The 23694-nt window shown below is 48.7% G+C and overlaps 1 protein-coding gene across 1 annotated transcript in view; it reads right to left on the reverse strand.

The window, feature by feature from the left end:
- Positions 1–7854, reverse strand: part of ADAMTS7 (ADAM metallopeptidase with thrombospondin type 1 motif 7) — a gene marked incomplete at its 5' end in the record, with an annotated part of 55015 nt that extends 47161 nt beyond the window's left edge. Inside the window, one exon of the mRNA XM_079700606.1 lies at positions 7755–7854. Coding sequence (XP_079556732.1) covers positions 7755–7854 — 100 coding nt within the window. The remainder of the gene's footprint in view (positions 1–7754) is intronic.
- Positions 7855–23694: the final 15840 nt, after the last annotated feature.

The raw sequence follows: 23694 nt of genomic DNA on the forward strand, positions 1-23694 counted from the left end.
GTCACAGGGATTCGTTCCAAATCAGTCAGATCATGGCCCTCCTCTGCTCCAAACCCTGCAGTGGCTTCCAGCTCACACACAGCAGGAGATAGAGTTATGGCGATGGCCTGTGAGGCTTTAGGCAAGGTTACCGCTCCAATCTCATCTCTGCTACACTTCCCGAGTTCCCTCCACTCGGCCACTGGCCTCCTTGCTGTTCCTCAAAGTCAGACATGCTTCTGCCTCAGGATTTCGCTTTGCTATTCCCTCCACCGGGAACACGCTTCCCTCAGTGTTCCACCTGACTAAACCCCTCACTTCTTTTCAAGTCCTTCCTCAAAGCTCTCCTCGCTTTATTTTAAAATTGCAACTCCCTGGCTCTCCCTATTCCCCCTTCTCTGCTTTATTTTTCCCCAGAGCACTTCTGACATACTGTATCACTTAACATCTTCATTCTTTTTCCTATTTTTCTTTCTCCATCTCCTCCCAGTGTGAACTCTAGGAGGGCAAGAATCTTCATAGTCTTTGCTGAAGAGTTTAAGTGCCAGAGTATCTGGAAACTAGTAGTTTCTCAGTAAACGTTTGTGTAAAATCTGTAGAATGGGGATAATTGCTTACACTGGGAGCTGTGGATTAAATGAACTGAACTGCTCCACATATAGCAGTGCCTGGCCCACTGACTGAACATGATGGCAAGTATGATTAGTATGACTATTAGCCTAATGGATTTTTTTTTAAGTGCCTGAGAGTTCTGCACACACCTCCAGGTCTCCTGAGATGGGGAGTCAGAGAAGGACCACCCAGGTAGGGCTCCCTAGCCCCTCATCACTACCACTTCAGCGGAGCAGCTCTAGTTTATTTCTTTCACATTTAAGAGTTTGAATGAAAATGTTCCAGGGCTGCAAAACTTCTGCAGACTTCTGCTCAGGCCCTTGCCATTTGCAGAATCCTCTCCTAGTCATTCTGTCTGCTTGGATTTCCCAGTAAGCTTCATTCTTGACCTTTTTTTGCCATGGACTCCTTTTCAGAAAAATGTTTTTAAATGTATAAAATATACCAAGGAATACCAAGGAAATTGATCATATTGAAATACAGTTGTCAAAATAATTTAAAAAGTAGATGTGAAATTATGTGCTCCTTTACTAATGCACTAAACAAGATCTAATGGCAAATTTAACAACTATGGTGATTTAGAAGTAGTGATAAATGTCAACCTTATTTCAAGATACCTGCAACTGTATTGAGATAAAATATTTTGCTTTTCCTATCGGTAGCAAAATCACAGATACTGCCAACACTATTGTGATTTGTTGCTAATACTTATAATTGAAGGAAATGCTACATTTCACTTCAAGGTTACAAAAATTAAAGATGTAATATATTCCCATCCAAGGCCATGAATCCTCTGAATTCTACCCAGGTCTCTATGGCTGCAGATCCAGGTTAGAACACCTGCCGTAGAGTCCCCAGATTGCTTCTGGAGAAAGCAAAGAGACATTCAGAGAAGTGCAGAGACTCGCTTAAAGCCACACAGCGAGAGTAATAAAATCTCCCAAATGGCTTCAATCTCTCAGTAACATGGTTCTACATTCAGCAGTCCGTCCCTTGCTGGGCCTCAGTTTCCCCTTCGCCAACATAAGGAGTTGGACCAGATCAAGTTTTTCAAACTATTTTGGCCACCAGACCTAGTCTTCAAAAGAAATCTCATGTGGACACATACACACATAAGAGCACCACTGCTGGGGGTGGGCAGGAACCCCAGGGCTCATGCTCTTGTTCCCCCTTTTCCTTCTCTGCAGTTCCCAGGCTCTGAGGTACAGGTAGGAAACTGGCCCATGTGAGGTGTCTCCCAGCTTCAGGTCCTGCCCAGATCAACTGGCTTTATGCTCAGCTCCTGGGATCCTGGCTGCTCGTGACAATAAGCCCTCGAGGCCACAAGGATGCCTGAGTGCCCTGCAGCTGTCCCACAGGGCTCTCTGTGTGGCCACTGCTGGGGCTGGAAGGGAAGCCAAGCCCAGCCTAAAGCTCCATCCAGGCCAGGCCGCAGAAACCCAAACTGCCCTCCAATCTGTCTCCTGTCAAACCACGTGTAAAGTGCCCTGCACACGCCAGTGGTGTGCCCCCCTGCCCATAACTGCCCCAGCAGGCCAGTCATCAGGGCATGGTCCTCTAAGAGCATGCTCCGAGCGAGGCAGTGTGGGCTGGGGTGACTTGCCGTGTGGCTCTGGACAAATTTTCCCTGTCTCTGAGTTTCAGGAGGGCACCAGTGCAAGGATTTTCCAGACATCTCAGATGAGAATTTGTTAAAAACAAATTCCCAGGCCCTGCCCAGACCCACTGAATCAGCATCTCCAGGAAACAGGACTGGGAAGCTGTGGGGTATTTTTAAAATTTATTTTAACATATTTATTGGAGTATAATTGCTTTACATTGTTGTGTTAGTTTCTGCTGTATAATAAAGTGAATCAGTTATACGTATACATATATCCCCATATCTCCTCCCTCTTGCGTCTCCCTCCCACCCTCCCTATCCCACCCCTCTAGGTGGTCACAAAGCACGGAGCTGATCTCCCTGTGCTATGCGGCTGCTTCCCACTAGCTATCTATTTGACATTTGGTAGTGTATATATGTCCATGCCACTCTCTCACTTCGTCCCAGCTTCCCCTTCCCCCTCCCTGTGTCCTCAAGTCCGTTGGAAGCTGTGTTTTTACCAAGAGCCTCAGGGGACTGTGATCATCAGGGAAGCTAGGAAATTCCTCACTGGAAGTGAACCTGGCTGAATGAACATCAGCAGTACCTGGAGAGCTGTGAAAAACTGCAGCTGTCCAGGACCCAGCCCAGAGATTCTGATTCCATAGATCCAGGGCTCTGAGGCCCCAGAATCTGTATTTTTTCCTGTATTTTTCTAAACCTTCTGGGGATTCTGTTGTAACCATTTCAGGGCTGGCATTTGAAAGCCACTGGGCTGGATAATTGAAGGAGACTTCTTGCTCTGACATCCTAATAAGGGCATTTGGGATGGCAACTCCACAACCACAGCCGGCAGACTTGTTTTTTGTTTGTCAGTGTATTGATTTGCGGGGGTGGCGTGGTTTGTTGGGCTAGCAAAAATGTTGGAAAGTATTTAATCAGTTGCTAGTGTTTAAAAAAATCACATAATTTTGTATAAAAATCTCCATTTTCAGCTTAAAGTCTCATCATCCATCCATGTCAGGCCTAAATTCACACTTGTCAAAAGTGGCCCTTTAGAGAGGGCCTGTGCTCCCCCATCTGCCTCAGTCTCTACCACTCCCTATGGTGTTCTCAACACTGTAGCTACATATAGGTTGCCCTCAGCTTCATACTTGTATTGTCTTTCATTCAGTAAAGAACTGAATCTCTAACAAAAATGGGAAAACAAGAGATGGGCCAAGAAGCCCCATGTTTCGAGAAAAATGTCTTCCCACCAGCCTTGTTATGTTACCTGCCTGGTCCATCCCTCAGAATGGAGAAATGGGCGCAGGGCACTCGTGATGCTTACCCCTGGCACAGTGCCGAGGAGGTCCAAGAGAGGGGAGGGGATACCCCACAGATGGACGGGGATGAAGAAAATCTTCATTAAAGGGGCACATGTGAAATGTCCCTTGACATACAGGTACATATTTAAGCGTGAAGATAAGGAGGGCATCCTGGTGGTGGACACCATGTGGTAGAGCCCCAGAGAAGTAGGAAAAAGCCAAGGGTGAGGGCAACAAGCAGTAAGAAGCTTGGCCCAGGTGTGTGTTTTGTGAAATGAGAGACAATGGAGTGACAAAATAATGCACTGTCAAAAGTATGGGCTTTAAACATAGGAGGACCCAGGTTCAGGTGCCAACTTGGCCACTTCATAGTTGTGTGGCCTAGACAGTCACTTAATCTTGCTGAGCCTCAGTTTCCTCATCTGCTCAGAGAATCCAGGTCAGAAAATTTAATGAGGGTCACAGGGCAAATAGACGGAGAATAAGACAACAGCCACACCCCAAGGCTTTGTTTTAAATGAGTATTAACAGCAGTTCCCAGGGCATGAACCATCACAGCCAAGGCTGCTAAAGACAAACTCAAGGTCTGGGGGTGCTGACGCTAACCAGCCATGAAGTGCTCAGTATACCAGAAAAACGAATTCTACATGGCATACTTCTAGGCAACAGCAGTGTCCTCAAACGTGTGTGGGTGGGAGAGGGTAGGATGTATGTGGCTGGGGAATTGGAACCACTGGGGAGGAATGGCTCCAAGAGCTCAACAGTGTCCCTGGGGAGGGATCCATGACCTCGGGGTTATGCGGTCCTGTTGACAATCCCTGCTCTAGACCTTGGGAAATTATTGCAAGACAGAAATTCAAGTGAGTTATAAAGAAGCATCCTCTTAAGTTCAAAAATGTAATGGGACTAAGTAGAAATATGCTGCAGGTGAAAGGCATTAGAATTAATGTGCTCTAGAGACAGAGTGCCTGGGTTTGAATTTGCAGCTCTGCCACCTACAGCTGTGAGGCCATGGGTAAATTACTCAGCCACACAGTCTCAGTCCTTCCATCTGTAAAATGGGTATGATAATAATCGTACCTTAGGTTGTGTAAGAATTCAATGAGTTAATACGTAAGTGTTTAGTACAGTAGATAACATATAGCAAATGTGAACTAAGTTATGATTGAAAATTAGCAAGAGAAGTTCTAAAGTATACTTAGCTATTTCTTTAAAAACCTGTTTTATCTCTTTGCCTAATGGTGTAATAAAATATTTTTTAATCAAAAATTTAAAAATACTTACAGGATGTTACCACTTTTACTGCAATAAATTTCATCTTCTTTTGTTCTGCATTCATTTTCAATAGTCAATTTGTATTGTTTTGCCATTAAAATATTTTTAAATGAGGACAGAGTGAGTTAAAAAATAAACAACTCTGGGGCTTCCCTGGTGGCGCAGTGGTTGAGAGTCCGCCTGCCGATGCGGGGTACACGGGTTCGTGCCCCGGTCTGGGAGGATCCCACATGCCGCGGAGCGGCTGGGCCCGTGAGCCATGGCTGCTGAGCCTGCGCGTCTGGAGCTTGTGCTCCACAACGGGAGAGGCTACAACAGTGAGAGGCCCGCGTGCCGCAAAAAAAAACAAAAAAACCCCCCAAAAAACTCAAAAAACAAACAAACAAAAACTCTTTCAACGTCTCCGACAGCTGACCCCTGGAAGAGACAGTGGTGGCTGAACCTACCACCACCCAGTGCCAGCAAAGGGTAATTTCAGGTTCCAGTCTCTGGTTTGTGGGTGCATCAGAGCTGAGCTAGCAGAGCTAAAGCTACAGCAGGATGGGAGCAGGGACTACTAGTGGTTTATGTCTGAGACTGTCCCACCAGGGTGTGATTGGACTGAGTTCCTGCCACAATGGGTGTTGAATACTTTGAATATCACCCCTAGGTGACAGAACTGTCACTTTGGAGCTTTTTCCAAAGAAATGCCAACATGGTGTTTACCCTCACCTCCTTATCGAGTACCTGAGTTACAATCCAGCCCTTCAAACGACCCACAGTTCATGCCAAAGAGAAAAAATAACCAGGGTGTGTGTGTGTGTGTGTGTGTGTGTGACACACACACCCTCCTCCTTGAGTCTGTCCTCACTTGCCTGCAAGCATATGTGTGCACACACACATAGAGCTCACATGTGTGATACAGTGTTTTGATGGCCCCTGCCCCAGTCCCAGCAATCCCAACAAGACCTTAGTTTGTCACATTTTCCTAAAAGTGAGCCCAAGATAAGTTCTCTGGCCTGAAAGAAGGTAGCATTCAGTGGGCAGGGGCCCCGGTCTACATCCCCCAGGCAAGTCCAAAGAAAATGACAGAGCTCAGCAGCCTCAGGATCAGGGATCCTGAGCTGGAGCAGACTGGGGAGAGCCCCATGCTACGTATCAATGGGAGTACTAGAGACAGACACTCACCTTGAAGGGGGACCCAGATTAGATAGGAGGGGTGCCTGCCTCGGCTCCACCCCAAATGGCAGGTTCAAGTTACAGGACACACCAAGGACTCCCTGATCTTACTGGGTCTGCCTGGCAGATTAATAAAAATCATGGCCACCACGTGGTAGGCTCTCTGCTCTGTGCAAAACAATTACATTTAGCATCTCACTTAATTCTCACAAAAACCCTTGGAGGTAGATACCATCATCCCCATTTAACAAAATGGGCAAGCTCATACATGTGTCTGGTCTGCAGTAGAAGTAAAGGGGACCCTGACCTCAGGGGACTCCCTCCCCCACGTTTCTCCCACAGCTGCCAGGGGGCCTGGACCCAAGTTCAGGCTCAGGGGCAGTTCCTTGGGGTAACCACTTTCCTGCTCCCTCATCCCCATCACCTGGTTCTTCCTCATGGGTCCCCAGCTCTGGACAGAAGGAAAACACAGGCTTCACCCAAGTAGCCCAGGAGTCCAAACCAGCGGGTCCCTCTCCTCTCTGAACCTCTTCCCTCATTTATAGAAGGACTTTCCATCACACATCTTACAGGGCTGTTGTGGAGCTGATGAGAAATAAGAACTAGGGAGGCTGGCACATGGTATTTCTCATTAGATGTTTGCTCTATGCCCTACACATTGCTGCTAGATAGGGAGCCTCCTCCCTAAAACACTGCCTTTATCAGCTGCTCCCCTCAACGGCTCCCCCAACCTCTAAGATCTGGTTTAAATGTCCCCTACGTTCCGGCCCATATGCTTTTCTGGCCTCACAACCACAATCCCTCTGCTGGGGAGGCAGGTCTCCCCCAGGTCCAGCACGCAGGCCTAATCTAGCCACCCTCCTCCACCAAGCCCGGCCGGGATGCGCCCCCACCCCCCACACGCACCCTTCCAGCCCATCCAAAGTTCATCCATCCTTCCAGTCCCTCCAAGCTCAGGCCCCTCCTCTCCTACAAAGCCTTCCCGTTTGCCTCGCCAGAACGGCTCTCCCCACTACTCGACCCGCCCCCATCAGACCAGGAGCTCCCTGAGGGGCAGGCCAGGGGTCCTCTACACCCTCTGTTCCTAAATTCCCAGGCCGGCTACTCCGGACGCTCCAGGAGCTCCGCGGCCCGGCGGTCGGCGGCGGACGGCGGCGGAGCAAGATTCTGGACACGGGCCAGAGGCTCGTCGGAGGCCAGCCGGCCGGGGCGGGGAGAGCCAAGCCCAGGGCTGGGGAAAGAAGCTCCTTCTCCCCGCTCCACTCCAGGCGCCTTCACACTTGGGGGAGGGGGAGGCAGGAAGCGCAAGGACCGCGCGAGACCCGGCCCAGGGAGCCGCCGAGGGCCGGCAGGCACCTAGAGGCGGTGGGTAGGGGCCGGGGCGGGAGCGCGACGGGGGACCGCGTAGACCTGCGACCCCGAGCCCTCGTCCGCAGCGCCCTGGCCAGCCTGCTTTTCAGACGAGGCGCACTGAGGAGGGCGAGAAGCTGAATCCATCGCGTGTAAGCCACGCTCTGTCCAGTTCCTCCGACGAGAGATCCCCGGGAGAGACAGACGCGCTCTGCGGTACCCGAGGTGGGGAAGCTGGAGCCCGAAGAGCGTCTAAGAGGCTCTTTCCGGCTACAGGCAAGGTGGGTAGCGGAGTCGGCGTCTAGGGAAGGCTCCCTGGAGGCGCGGTTTCGCGGCCCCAACCCCACCCCTGTCCCTAACACCAGGGGGCGCGACAGCTCCAGGCAGAGCCTGGCGGGCACAGGGTCTTGCAGAGGTGAGAAGGGGCTAAACCGAGGCTGGGGAAGCGGGGAGGGGTGGCAGGGCCGGCCGGCCGGGGCGGGGCGGCCACCCACCTGGTGCAAATCCGTGGGCGCCGGGCGCCAGAGCGCAGAGGAACAGGAGGAGTGGGCGCAGCAGCGGCGCGGGGCTGCGGGGATTCGGGCCGCCGGGCATGGCCGGTGCCGGGCGGCCGCCGGGAGATCCCGCGCGCACACTCTCGTCTCGTCCGCTCGCTGCCCGGTCCCGGGTCCGGCTCAGGACATGCCCGACCCGCGTGCAGCTCCCGGCGTCCCGGGCCCGAACTCCGGCCCGGCGGGCGGCTACGCTCGGTCCGCTGGCAACAAAGGCTGCAGAGCCCGCCCCCTCGGCCGGCAGCGGAGGCAAAGAAAAGACCGGAGAGTGAGAAAGAGAGAAAGAAAGAAAGGGAGGGAGGGAGAGAAGTCGCCGGCCCCCGCCCCGCCCCTCGGGCTCCTTCCCCCGCCCCCGGCCCGCCCCCCAGCCCCGGCTCGGCCTCGCCCCGCCCTGGCCCCGCCCTCGCGGGCTACTCGGGGCCGGTGCCGGCGGCCCACCGCTCTAGGGCGGAGCTGGGGCAGGGAGCTAGTAGCGCCCCCAGACGGCCGCTTGGCCGCCCACCGGGCCGAGGGCGCCCTCTGGCGGTGGAGCCGAGTAGGCCCCTCCCGACCTGAGCCCCCCAAGGCCCCCCAAAGAATCTGGAATTTCTGGAATTTCTTCCTTGTCCCTAAACTGTGCTTGAGGAGGCGCCCTTCGGTGTGCTCCCTGGGCTAGGCAGGCCTGCCCTTCTAAGGAAAAGGGACACGGAGGCCTCCCAAGGGTCCAGGGTCTCCAAAGCCAGGTGGGGGGAGAGGCCCAGACTCTTCCCAAGTGGGCAGCTGTTTCCCACACGGGGCGGGGTCCCTCAATTCCTCATGTCCAGACTCCTTTCCAAGTGTGTTTGCCTGGAGGGAAGCAAAGCATTCGGCCCAAGGGCTGGAGCCCACAGACTCTCAGCAGGGGCCCCCTGGGAGCTTGGAGGCCAGCCAACCCCAGCCTCACATCCTCCGTTGCAAACACAGGCCATCTGTCCTTCCGTGGCCGCAGCCCGATTCTGGCTTCCTGCTCCCTCCCCCGATGCTCCCAGGAGCCCCCGCCCCTGTCAAGGAGCACTCCCACCCTCCACCTCCTGCTTCACTAAACCTGGTCGACCTCTTGTTCCTCAGGACAGCGGTGGTCCGCTTTCTTCCCCTGGCCAGCCTTTGTGTAGCTACCCCCCTGCCTTCTGCTGCCCACATACCTCCTCCCTGTTCAATCTCACATGCACTTTCCCTCATTCCTGGAAGCTCCCTTCTGGCTCCTTCACCCCAAGCCCTGCTGCCCTCCTGGGGGACCCATGTAGCATGTGGCTACAGAGTTCCTTGACCTCCTCATCTCTAATGACCCTTCCCTGCACTTTAGCCACCAGCCCTCACCGCCACAGCCTAGGCTACGTCATCCCCAACTGCCCACTCTGAAATCTGAAGATCAGATGCCCCACTCTCACACCACACCCTGATGTCTTTCCCACCCTCCCTGAACTTTCACAGTCACACTACGTACTCGACTCTTGTCACCTGCCTCTTCCCCCCACCTACCTGCCCCTCCTGGCTTCACCTACTTCCCTCCCTAGCTATACTCACTGCTCGACCCCCGGGCCCTACCCAACCACTTTCCATTTCTCCCCTGCCCCTAACAGCAGTTGGCCTTGCTGCCAGTGACAGGGACAGTTCAGACCACCACATCCTGTCCCCCACACCCCCATCCTGTGCACCAAGCATCTGTAACTGGCACCTATGCATTTCCCCTCCCTCTGAATGCAATGGAGCAGGCACCTTCCAGCGGTCAGAGACAAAGGCTTCCACCAGGCCTCTGTGCTCCCCTCCTCTCTCCTCGTCCTCCTCACCTTGGACCTTGCTCTAGGTGTTCCCCTCTTTCCTTGGTCTCCATTGGTTCCTGACCCTTAGTCTAAAAACATTCTGGTCTCCCTCCTATTAAAGATAGTGATTATACCCGTCCATGGACAAGTGGTCCCTCTAGTTCCCACCGCACATCTCTGCTCCCTTTCTCAGTGTAACTTCTCCAGGGCGTTATCTAGATTTCTCCTCCTCCCATCTGCACCTCAGACTCACCCCCTCCACCATCTTCCACCCTGGTGCCAGAGCCATAGGACCGTTTTCACTCCTTGTCACCTTGACCTGCCCGATGCATTCTAGAGGTGCCCTCCTCCTCCCCACTCCTCAACTCTACCCTCGTCTGCCTAGCAAACCTCCTCTTCACCCCACAGGTGTTGGGTATTCACAGGGGCCACAGCAGTGAATGAGAGGGTCACGGTCTCTGGAACTCTCACTCTGGAGGAGAGCCACAGGCCACAAGCTAGTAGACAGAGGTATAAACAAGACCAGCTGCTGAGAGGGGCTATGAAGAAAATAAAACTGGGAGGCTAGAGGGTCTACTTTCCAAGGGGTCCGTCAAGGAGGGCCTTCCTGAAGAGGTGACATTTACCAGGCATGTGAAGGTAAAAGGGAAGAGATCGGCACACACTTGGTGCATCTGAGACCTGTCCTTTCAGGCTCAGCTTATTTGTCACCTCTCCCAGCAAGTCTTCCCCCACTCCCTTCTCAGGGTCCCCAGAGCACCCTTTGCCACCCCCATCATGGCACAGATCACACTGCACTGCTGTTGTCTGTTTATGCGTCTGTCCACCCCACCGCACTGTGAGACTCTCAGGCCCTGTCTTCTTTGTTTTGTGATCCCAGCCCCCAGCACAGTAAGCCCCAGAGATGGAGAGGATCTGGGGAGGGGACACACAGTGCTCCCTGGCCAGCACCACAACCTGCTGTCCTCGAACCTTTGGTGAGCCGCCAGGGCCAAACACAGATTAGAGGATTTTCTGAAAGGCAGCCTAGAAGTTTGTGTTTTCAAACGCATCAGCTGACAACAGTCCTCACCTGTTTCCATTTGTGTCCCAGGTCCTGGCCTTTACTCTGTTCACACCCTGCTGGGCTGCCTTCATTTTAAGCCTCCTTGGGAGCCATGCTGGACACGACAGGATACAAAAGAATGCGAGGTTTAGTCCTGCCCTCATGACACAAATAACAATCCAACCGGAAAAATAAGGCCAGCCAACTCCAAATTTGGGGGGTAAAGTGTACATTTTGAACAAAGCAAGAGATTTGATATTTCAACATGTGGTTATCCAGAATGTCAGGTATCCAATTAGAGTTTCCCCCTGCCAAATCTTGTTAGAATTATTTTGTTTATTTTTTAAATGATTGTTATGCTACGTAGCCCAACATCTCCAGTAAGATTTAACTTAGCTAAAACACTCCAGAAACTGATCAAACTAAATTAGAAACTAAATTCATTCTACTTCTATATACCCACTTATATATTAATTGCTTAAAAAGAAACAAGTACAGTAGAGTACTGTATATTTAAAATCATAAATGAATAGACAACAATTAAAAAATGAGGTATATAATTTTTTTAAATACTATAAAACCTCTTTGGGCCTCAACTTTCTTATCTGTCTAATGGAGACAGTGATTCCCACTCCCCCATTTCACAGTTTTCTAGAGCAGTGGTTCTCAACCAGGGGTGATTTTGCCTCCACGGAATTTTGCAATGTCTGGAGGCATTTTTTTGGTTATCACATCTAGGGGAAGAGTGCTATTGGCAACGGGTGGGTAGAGGCCAGGGATGCTGCTAAACATCCTACAGTGGACAAGTCAGCTCCCCCCAACAACAAAGAATTATCCAGCCCCAAATGTCAATAGTGCCAAGGTTGAGAAACTCTGGTCTAGACGATTAAATAGTCTGAAGGCAGGCACTTGGCAGAGTAAAAGGCCTTTTGTTTTAGTATTTTATTTTGCATTTTTTGGTAAGGCAAGCACGGGATAAACATTCAAACTTTATAAACAGTGAAAAGTAACTCTTCCCTCCCAAAGCTGACCCCTAGTCCCTCAGTGCTCCTTCCCAGGGGCCATCACTGTTTCTGTTTCTCCTGAATCCTTCTAGAAAAATTCTATGCAAACACAAAGTTACATTGTACACACATGGTGGCACATATACACTCTGTACCTGGCTTTTTTCATTTAACAGTATAGCTCAGAGATGGAAGCTGGGCCAGCATCCTTACTTATGGACCTGCTGCGGTCTTTTAATAGCATGTGGCACATCAACCAGAATGTAAGCTCCACGGGGACAGGAAATCTTTGTTTTGCTCACTAATATATCCTAGGCACTTAGAACAATAGCTGGCATATAATACACGTTCAGTAGATATTTTCAATTATTCATATAAATGTTGGATGGTTGACATTCCATTATGTGTATACGCCATTATACCCATCTCCTACTGGTGGGTATTTAGATTGTTTCTAATCTCTTGCTGTAACTATCCTCTGTGCATATGGGTGAGTACATCTGTAGGATAAAGTCCTGGAACTGGGATTGCTGTCAAGGGCATGTGCATTTGATAGATAAGTATTGCCAGATTAAGAGCATTATTTTTTTTTTTAATTTTTTTGTTTTTTGCGGTATGCGGGCCTCTCACTGTTGTGGCCTCTCCCGTTGCGGAGCACAGGCTCCGGACGCGCAGGCTCAGCGGCCATGGCTCACGGGCCCAGCTGCTCCGCGGCATGTGGGATCTTCCCAGACCGGGGCACGAACCCGTGTTCCCTGCACCGGCAGGCGGACTCTCAACCACTGCGCCACCAGGGAAGCCCTAAGGGCATTATTTTTTTTTTTTTTTGTGGTATGCGGGCCTCTCACTGTTGTGGCCTCTCCCGTTGCGGAGCACAGGCTCCGGATGCGCAGGCTCAGCAGCCATGGCTCACGGGCCCAGCCGCTCCGCGGCATATGGGATCCTCCCAGACCGGGGCACGAACCCGTATCCCCTGCATCGGCAGGCGGACTCTCAACCACTGCGCCACCAGGGAGGCCCAAGGGCATTATTTTTGATGGGTCCCTTCCACCCCAGCAAATTGCAAGAACTGCAAAAATAATTTTAAATGCTAAGTTAGGGTACAGATTGCTAAACAAGGATGCCCCAAAAAAAGCCCCCTCTGTGGGACAGGAACTGGGCTAAGAGCTGGCCTTGGAAATGCGTAAGATGATTGACTTGGAAGGGGATGATGAGTTGCCACCATGGGCCTGATTAGCCATTGTTCTGGAAGCCCTGGAGACATGGGTGTTCTCAATATATTCCCATACTTTGAAACACTGCGGCCTCTGCCTGCCAACTACCCAGCCTTAGGAGGGGTGCCTGCCCTTACAGCGCCATGAGGGACAACACCACAGAAGTCATGGACATCATCCACATGGAGATTTCAGAGCTGTCAGTCAGCTCAGGGGATAAAGGTCCAAGATTGGCTTCCACTGTCTCACCAGCAGCCATCTGGGCAGTGAGAATGATGATTAGACAGAGGCGAATTGTGACATTGAATGAGCGCTGTATCCCATGTGTTCGCACTGTGCTTTACACGCAATGTCTCACGTAATCCTCCTCCCAACATAAAGTGGACACTATTATGATCTTCATTTTACAGGTGGAGAAACTGAAGAACGGAGAGGTTAGGTAGTTTGCTGAAGGTCCCAGCACCCAAGTCCCTGAGCACTACACACCTCTGCCTCCCAGATTGCCAGTTTCAGCTTCTATGCATCAAAGGATCTGTTCCTTCCCGGCTCCTCCTTTGGGAGTTGTTTCTAAGTCTGTCGGACAGCTAGATGTGTGGGAAATGGGCCACTTCCCCTTCACTAGGGATTCACCATGGCTTTCATTTAGGAACACCTCCCAAGTGACAAGTGCCAAGAGCCATGCTGATTTCCAAAGGGACCCTTAAGAATGCCCATCACATTATTCCCTGCAGTCAAATCTTGTCTTCACATCCAGTCCATGAACTCCTGGAGGGCCAGGGTCCTAAGGGGCTGAAGACTAGTAGGTCTCAGGGGAAGACTGTTGTGTGGGAGGCTGTGTCCCCAGCCTGACCCTGGCACAACCCTACCCATCCTTAGATCTCTTAATGCCCCACACTCAGTAGCCTGATGATTGCCTTGGTGGTTTGTTTAATATTTTTTAAATTTATTTTATTTTATGGCTGTGTTGGGTCTTCGTCGCTGCACACAGGCTTTCTCTAGTTGTGAGCGGGGGCTACTCTTCATTGCGGTGAGTGGGCTTCTCAGTTTGGTGGCTTCTCTTGTTGTGGAGCACGGGCTCTAGGCGTGTGGACTTCAGTAGTTGTGGCTCACAGCCTCTAGAGTGCAGGGTCCGTAGTTGTGGCACACGGGCTTAGTTGCTCCACGGCATGTGGGATCTTCGCGGACCAGGGCTCGAACCCATGTCCCCTGCATTGGCAGGTGGATTCTTAACCACTGAGCCACCAAGGAAGTCCACCCCCCCCCTTTTTTTTCTTTGTGTTTTTTTTTCTTCTTCATGCTCTTGTTTCAGCAATGAGTGTTCCATATCTTTGTGTCTGGAAATAGTTTGAAAACTTTTTATGCTTTTCTACTGTATTTATTGAGTGTTTGGGAGCTCTTTCTGTTCATTATTTATCCTGTAACAATTTTTTCCACATATTTTTATTAACTTTTGTAAAGAAAATACTTGTTTCAACATCTAAAAATCAGAATCTTTGCTGGTAATAAGATCCTGGATAAAATAAATTACATGGGTCATTTTTCTTTTTCTCTTTTTTAATCAATAAATCACTTCACTCCTTTATTTATCCAACAAATTCTCACTTGTGCTGCCTGAAGTGGAGTTTGAATGAATAAAAACAGCATGAAACTTATTCTGAAATTGCTATTGCCAACATTAAAAATGGAATTGGTTATATAATTTGGGGGTTGGGAAGGATATTTTAAAGATGAAATCAATAGCAAAATATGTAGGAAAAAAAGTTAATAGATGTGCCTACATGAAAAGCAAACGTTTCTCCATATTGTAAAATTCCCTAAATCCAACATCAAAAATTAAGAGACCTAGCGAGATCAGAGAAAATTATCAAATAAATGATACAAGAATCTTTCTCAGAACTGAAGCACATGAGTTTCTAGATTGAAAGAGTTTACTGGCATCCACCACAATGGATTAAAAAGACCCACACCAAGACACAACATCTTGACGTACCAGAACTTGTAGGAACTAGAGAAAATTGTTTCCAGAGTTTCCAGAGACAGGGAGAAAATGGTCACAAAGACTCTATAATCAGAATGGCACCAGAACTCTCTACAGCAACCCTATAAGCTAGAAGCCAACAGAGCAATGCCTTCAAAATTCTGAGGAAAGTGGTTTCCAATATAGAACTCAATTCTCAGACTCTCGATCAAGTGTGAAGGTAGAATAAGGTCATTTTAAGGTATGGAAGGTCTCAAAACATTTACCTTCTATGCTGTTTTTCTCAGAAAGTTACTGGAGGATGTGCCCCATCAAAATGAGGAGGCAAGCTATAAGGAAGACCTGAGAACTAGGAAACAGGTGATCCAACACAAATGTAAGGTAAAGGGAGTCTCAAAAATAATAGTAAAGGAAAATTTCATAATCACAACTGTTTAGAAGGCCAAGAGAGCCACCAGTCCACAGTGGAAGTCAGAGATCCAGAAGGGAGGTCTCAAAAGAAATGAACAAAAACTGAAGAAATATAAGTTACCTGATGTATGTACAAGAACCCACAAAGGCCTAATTGCTAACTATCTGAATGACCGATTCCAACACTCAGTGGTAAAGATAAGACCCACAGGCTTGGCTAAGCTTAGCTACCACTCTGGGCTGCCTGGGTTCAGGATCTAGAGATGTTTTCAAGGTGAGCTGCACACAGTGATAGAGTGGGTGACAGACTCTGCAGTCGGCTTGGTTGGGTTTAAGTCCCAGCTCTGCCTAGAAGTAGCTGCATGCCTTTGGGCAAATTGCTCGATCCTTCTGAGCTTTATAACCTTAGTAAATAAGAGATTTAAATAATGATCCATTATATCGCGAAGATTTATTAAGATGATACATGTGAAAGTGCTTTGTAAACTGGTATTCATCACAGTGGAAGTTATCCAGCAACCGCTGCCAACCCAACTCACTAAAACTTTGCCGTTGCTATGAATGTTTGTGTCCCTCCAAAATTCATGTTTTGAAATCCTAACCCCCAAAGGTGATGGTGTTAGGAGGTAGGGCCTTTGGGAGGTCATTAGGTCATGAGATTGGAGCCCTCATGAATGGGCTTCATAGAAGAGGTCCCAGAGAGCTCCCTCGCCCCTTCCACCACATGAAGATACAATCACAATGGGAAGTCTGCCACCTGGAAGAAGGCCCTCACCTGACCATGTTAGCACCTTGATCTTAGGCTTCTAGCTTCCAGAGCTGTGAGAAATAAATTTCTGTTGTTTATAAGCCACCCAGTCTGTGATATTTTGTTTTAGCAGCTCCACTGGACAAAGACAGCCAGTCTCCTGGGAAAATATACAGACCACTGCCCAAGGCATGCTGATCTCTTGCTACTGGTAAAGTACAATTTCCCACCCTATATCAAGTGTGGTCCTTTGGACCAACAGCACAAGCATCACCTGAGAGCTTGTGAGAAATGCAACGTCTCAGCCTGCCCCAAACCTGCTGAATCAGAATCTGCATTTTTCACCAAATCCCCAGGGAATGGGTGGGCACCTTAAACACTGGTCTAGCAGGCCCCAAACATTTCTCTTCCCACCAAATAAGCTGCAGACTTCCCAGGAGCTACTTGGATTTGTTCCCAAACCAGTTTATACTGTTGCTTCTGCTATTATATTATGAAACATAATTAAATAGGTAAACCCAAACCTGAGTACAAAGGGAGAGTTGTTGTTTCTATGACAACTAGGTTGGATGTTTTAGGAAGACATGATAAAGGTGAGTGGCCTAGAATTATAGTTCAGCACAGGAGGCTTCTGGGAAGGGTTTGATACCTGAAGCTATTGCCTGCCGGTGTACTGTACCTCAGGGGCCAGGCCTGAGGACAGCAAGTCCTCCCCATTTACCCTGAGTCAGCCCTGTACCTCCCGCACTACCACCACCCCGGCATTATAGCTATTCCTATCCAATCCAAGCGTTCTTTATTCCTGAACTAACATTGGCATACTTACATGAGGGATGCTTTACGTGAAGTTTCTATTAACCCTGGAGCCACCCTATGAGGGAAGCTATTACTATCCAATTTATAGGCAAGAAAAATGGGGATTAAGTCACTTGTGTGAGGTTACACAGTCACTGGCAGAGCAGGACTTGAAAGGAGGTCTGCCCTCAGGTGCCGGGTTCCAACCATGCCACTGTTCCTGGCAGCAGACACCAAGAGTTTAGGGAAAACACAGATAGAGCAGAAACATTTGAGAAATGTACGTCCCTGCCAGTAATTAAAGGGATGTAGATCCAAGCAACTGCAGAGCACTTCTCACCTGTCAAATTTGCAAAGATTTTTGTTCTTTTACAATTTCATTTGCATTTATATCAGCGTAATACGTGTTCATGGTTTACAAGAGTCAAACGGTACTACAGCCATACACACTGAAAAACAGCCACTCTGTGGGAGGAGGGGATGCAATTCCAAGAGGGCGCTCCTGAGCCAGGCTAGTCCCGCCATGGCCTCCACCTTCTGTCCCCTGCTTTCCAACCTCCGCACTTCCTCTGGGCTCTCCAGGGCTTCCAGGAATGTTGCCCTGATGTTCCTGTGATCTTCCTAGCACAACGAAGCAGGGGCTGAGTGGCCCAGACTGGGCATGGAAATGGGAAACCAGAGGTGGGTACACAGCAAGAATCCAAAATGACCCACGCCCCTTGACATTGCCATCTGTAATCTCACTTTGGGGGGGGGGGGGGCGGGGGGAATCATCCCCAAAGGGAAAAACCAACATTGGCCATGTCATTTGTAGAAAACTCTCTGTGGAAGTGCTACTTTTTCATTGTAACAATAGTAAAGAGATTTTTTTTTTTTTTTTAGAAAAAGAAAATATATCCCCAACCTGTCACCCTCTTCCACCAATAACTACTTTCTCTTGGGTGGATCCCCAAACATGCAGGTTTTCTGAGAGTTGTCATTAGAGCACCACAGGGAAAAAGACAGGCTCTACAGAGGGAGGCTTGGGGTCAACTCCTGGTTCTGCTGTGGGACATAGGGCAAGCCCCCTCTCTGAGCCTCAGTTCCCTCCTGTGCGAATGAGGATCACACTTCCTGCCTCACAGAGGAGTCGGAGGATTGGAGAGATGATACTTGTAAAAAGTCTGGCACTGGGCCTGGCACATAGTAGCTGCTCAACAAAGGGGACGGCAGCTGCCTCCCAGAAAGCATCTCAGTGCCCTGGCCTCAGAGCTATCCCCTCCCCTGGCTCCAACTGCCCTCTCTGGAACACTCCCTGGGTCCCTGTCCTGGTGAATCCACTTTCTAGCACTTGTCACTCACTGCCCCTCTAGCTCTGGCCTTCCTGAAGGCCCAGACAAGGCCTCCCCATAACCAGAACCCTTCCTACAAGGTGTGCTCACAAGTGCTCATGGAATGAATCCTTACAGCTCAGCTCAGAGCTCACAGTCCCCAACCCTCCCTGCCTGCCCCTTCAAGAGACTTCTGCCCCCAACACTGTCTCAGTGGCCCTCATTCAGTGCTGGCCCTCCCTGCCTGAATTCTCCTGTGACCTGTGAGCTCAGGGGTAGGACTGATGCTGGTCCAGCTCTGTCTCCATCACAATGCCCACCAAATGCCGAGCCAGCTGGGCAGTGTCCTGCAGGCCTTCATCCCATGGTTCTTTACTGACCTCCCACCATGTGGGATGAACATGACAAGGACAGTCCCTGCTTTCATGGAACTAACTTTCTGGTGGGGGCAGATTTTAAAAATGCCAACAAATACATAAATTCTGATTGTGACAAGTGCTGTGAATAAAACAGGGTGATCATACAGCAGTGAGGATGAATGATCTACTGCTACACTCTGCAATATGAATGAACTTCACAGACCCACACAGCCAGACACTAAAGTGTATGCACATATGTTTCCATTCATATAAAATACAAAAACAGGCCACACTAATCTGTGCTGTTAAAAAGGAGGATAGTGATTACCCTGGGAGGAAGCAAGGAGTCTAAAGAAACATGAGGGGGCTTCTAGGGATGCTGTTCATGTTCTTTTTCTTGAATGTGGGTGCTGGTTGCATGGGTGTGTTTGGTATGTGAAAATACGTGATACGTATTTGCTTATGATACGTGAGCATGTGCATATGGATAGTACACTTCATTTAAAAGTTGACTTTTTTTTTAATTCTAAGGGGATGAGAGGGAGACTTGGGGGTAGAGGTGGGACTTGGTGATATGGGTAGGATGGTCAGGGAGGACTTCTTGGAGGAGGTAACATTTGATCTGGGACCTATGGGTTAAGAGTCAGTCTTGAGAAAAGATAGTCTCTTCAATAAGTGATGCTGGAAAAACTGGACAGCTGCATGTAAAAGAATGAAATTAGAACATTCCCTAACACCATATACAAAAATGAACTCAAAATTGGTTAAAGACCTAAATGTAAGGTCAGATACTATGAAATTCCTAGAGGAAAACAAAGGCAGAACACTCTTTGACATAAATCATAGCAATATTTTTTTTGGATTCACCTCCTAGAATAATGGAAACAAAAGCAAAAATAAACAAATGGGAACTAATTAAACTTAAAAGCTTTTGCACAGCAAAGGAAACCATAAACAAAATGAAAAACAACCTATGGAATGGGAGAAAATATTTGCAAATTATGCTACCGACAAGGGATTAATTTCCAAAATATACAAACAGCTGGTACAGCTCAATAAAACAAACAAACAGCAACTCAATCAAAAGATGGGCAGAAAGGACTTCCCTGGTGCTCCAGTGGTAAAGAATCTGCCTTCCAATGCAGGGGACGTGGGTTCAAGCCCTGATCGGGGAACTAAGATCCCACATGCCACAAGGCAACTAAGCCCACACACCACAACTACTGAGCTCACACGCCTCAACGAGAGAGCCTGCGTGCCGCAAACTACACAGCCCACACGCTCTGGAGCCCGAGGGCCACAACTAGAGAGAGAAAACCCGCAAGCCACGACTAGGGAAAAGCCCACGCACCGCAACGAAAGATCCCACATGCCTCAACAACCTGACACAGCCAGAAAAAAAAAAAAAAAAAAGATGGGCAGAAGACCTAAGTAGAGATTTCTCCAAAGAAGACATATAAATGGCCAACAGGTTAATGAAAAGATGCTCAACATCGCTAATTATTAGAGAATGCAAATCAAAACTACAATGAGGTATCACCTCACACCAGTGAGAATGGCCATCATCAAAAAGTCTACAAATAATAAATGCTAGAGAGGGTGTGGAGAAAAGGGAACCCTCCTATACTGTTGGTGGGAATGTAAATTGGTACAGCCAGTATGGAGAACACTATAGAGGTTCCTTCAAAAGCTAAAAAAAGAGTTACCATATGATCCAGCAATCCCCCTCCTGGGCATATAACCAGAAAAGATGAAAACTCTAACTCAGAAGGCTACATACATTTACCTCAGTTTTCATAGAAGTACTATTTACAATAGCCAAGGCATGGAAGCAACGTAAATGTCCATTGACAGATGAATGGATAAAGATATGGTGTATACACACACAATGGAATATTACTCAGCCATAAATAAAGAATGAAGTAATGCTATTTGTAGCAATATGGATGGACCTAGAGATTACCATACTAAGTGAAATCAGACAGAAAGAGACAAGTATCCTATGATATCACTTATATGTGGAATCTAAGAAACTGTTACAAATGAACTTATCTATGAAACAGAAACAGACTCACAGACATAGAAAGCAAACTTATGGTTGCCAAAGGGGAAAGGGAGTGGGGAGGGATAAATTAGGAGTTTGGGATGAACAGATACACACTACTGTATATAAAATAGATAAACAACAAGGACCGGGAAATAGCACAGGGAAATATATTCAATATCTTGTAATATCCTATAATGGGAAAGAATCTGTAAAAGAAAATATACATACACACACACACACACACATATATATATATATGTGTCAGGCTTCCGAACCTGGGGGTCCGGCAACAGGAGGAGGAATTCCTAGAGAATCAGACTTTGAAGGCTAGCAGGATTTGATTGCAGCACTTCGACAAGACTGGGGGAAACAGAGACTCCACTCTTGGAGGGCACACACAAAGTAGTGTGCACGTTGGGGCCCAGGGGAAGGAGCAGTGACCCATAGGAGACTGAACCAGACCTACCTGCTGGTGTTGGGGGGTCTCCTGCAGAGGCGGGGGGCAGCTGTGGCTCACCAAGGGACAAGGACACTGGCAGCGGAAGTTTTGGGAAGTAGTCCTTGGCGTGAGCCCTCTCAGAGTCTGCCATTAGCCCCACCAAAGAGCCCGGTAGGCTCCAGTGTTGGGTCGCCTCAGGCCAAACAACCAGCAGGGAGGGGACCCAGCCCCACCCATCAGCAGCCAAGTAGATTAAAGTTTTACTGAGCTCTGCCCACCAGAGCAAGAGCCACCAACCAGTCCCTCCCATCAGGAAACTTGCACAAGCTTCTTAGACTCATCCACCAGAGGGCAGACAGCAGAAGCAAGAAGAACTACAATCCTGCAGCCTGTGGAACAAAAACCACATTCACAGAAGATAGACAAGATGAAAAGGCAGAGGGCTATGTACCAGATGAAGGAACAAGATAAAACCCCAGAAAAACAACTAAATGAAGTGGAGATAGGCAATCTTCCAGAAAAAGAATTCATAAAAATGATAGTGAAGATGATCCAGGACCTCGGAAAAAGAATGGAGGCAAAGATGGAGAAGATGCAAGAAATGTTTAACAAAGATCTACAAGAACTAAAGAACAAACAAACAGAGATGACCAATACAATAACTGAAATGAAAAAATACACTAGAAGGAATGAATAGCAGAATAACTGAGGTAGAAGAAGGATAAGTGACCTGGAAGACAGAATAGTGGAATTCACTGCTGTGGGACAGAATAAAGAAAAAAGAATGAAAGAAATGAAAACAGCCTAAGAGACCTCTAGGACAACATTAAAAGCAACAACATTTGAATTATAGGGGTCCCAGAAGGAGAAGAGAGAGAGAAAGGATCCGAGAAAATATTTGAAGAGATTACAGTAGAAAACTTCCCTAACATGGGAAAGGAAATAGCCACCCAAGTCCAGGAAGCACAGCGAGTCCCATACAGGATAAACCCAAGGAGAAACACGCCGAGACACATAGTAATCAAATTGGAAAGAATTAAAGACAAAGAAAAATTATTGAAAGCAGCAAGGGAAAAATGACAAATAACATACAAGGGAACTCCCTTAAGGTTAACAGCTGATTTCTCAGCAGAAACTCTACAAGCCAGAAGGGAGTGGCATGATATACTTAAAGTGATGAAAGGGAAGAACCTACAACCAAGATTACTCTACCGAGGAAGGATCTCATTCAGATTTGATGGAGAAATCAAAAGCTTTACAGACAAGCAAAGGCTAAGAGAATTCAGCACCACCAAACCAGCTCTACAACAAATGCTAAAGGAATTTCTCTAAGTGGGAAACACAAGAGAAGAAAAGGACCTACAAAAACAAACCCCCCGAGAGCCGGAGGAAGATGGCGGAAGAGTAAGACGCGGAGATCACCTTCCTCCCCACAGATACATCAGAAATTCATCTACACGTGGAACAACTCCAACAGAACACCTACTGAACGCTGACAGAAGACCTCAGACCCCCCAAAAGGCAAGAAACTCCCCACATACCTGGGTAGGTCAAAAGAAAAAAAGAATAAACAGAGACAATAGGATATGGACGGGACCTGCACCAGTGGGAGGGAGCCGTGAAGGAGGGAAGGTTTCTACACACTACAAGCCCCTTCGAGGGCGGAGACTGCAGGTGGCGGAGGGGGAAAGCTTCGGAGTAGCGGAGGAGAGCACAGCAACAGGGGTGTGGAGGGCAAAGCAGAGAGATTTTGGCACAGAGGATCGGTGCCCTCAGGCACACACCAGCCCGAGTGGCTTGTCTGCTCGGCCGCCGGGGCGGGAGGGGCTGGGAGCTGAGGCTCGGGTATCGGCTTTCAGTCGGAGCGCAGGGAGAGGTCTGGGGCTGGCGGCAGGAAGAGAGCCTGAAGGGGTTAGTGCTAGCCCGGAGGGAGTCCGGGGAAAGGGTCTGGAGCTGCCGGAGAGGCAAGAGACTTTTTTCCCTTTTGTTGCCTGGTGCGCGAGGAGAGGGCATTCCCCTCCCTCCCCTCTGCCTGAGTGAGCCAGAGCCCCCGAATCAGCGGCTCCTTTAAACCCGTCCTGTCTGAGCGAAGAAAGGACGCCCTCCGGCGACCTACGCGCAGAGGCGGGGCCAGGTCCAAGGCTGAGACCCGGGAGCTGTGAGAGCAGAGACAGGGAAATCTCTCTGTGCAGCCTCCGAGGCAGCGGATTAAAGCTCCACGGTCCATTTGATGTGCCCTGCGTCTGTGGAGTGTATGAATGGACAGCGAATCATCCCAAATTGAGGAAGTGGACTTTGAGGACAAGATTTAAGACTTTCCCCCCTTTTTACAACGAATTATCCCAAATTAAGGAGGTGGACTTAGCAAGATTTCAGACTTTTCGCCCTTTTCCTCTTTTTACAACGAATTATCCCAAATCGAGGAGGTGGACTTGGAGAGCAAGATTTTTGATTTTTCCCCCTGCTCTCTTTTTGTGAATGTGTATGTGTAATCTTCTGTGTAAGATTCTCTCTGTATAGGTTTGCTTCCACCATATGTCCCAGGGTTCTTTCGGTCCGTGTTTTTTTTCAATAATTACTTTTTAATTTTAATAACGCTACTATATTTCATACTTTATTCTATTTTACTTTACCTGCTCTTTCTTTTTTTCCTCCCTTCCCTTCCTCCCTCCCTCCCTCCGCTCCTCCTTTCCTTCTTTCTTTTTCTTTCCTCCATCCCTCCCTCCCTCCCACCCTTCTTCTTTCCACTTTCTTT

The sequence above is a fragment of the Hyperoodon ampullatus genome (genome assembly GCF_949752795.1).
Source record: "Hyperoodon ampullatus genome assembly, chromosome: 3".
NCBI classification, from domain to species: domain Eukaryota; kingdom Metazoa; phylum Chordata; class Mammalia; order Artiodactyla; family Ziphiidae; genus Hyperoodon; species Hyperoodon ampullatus.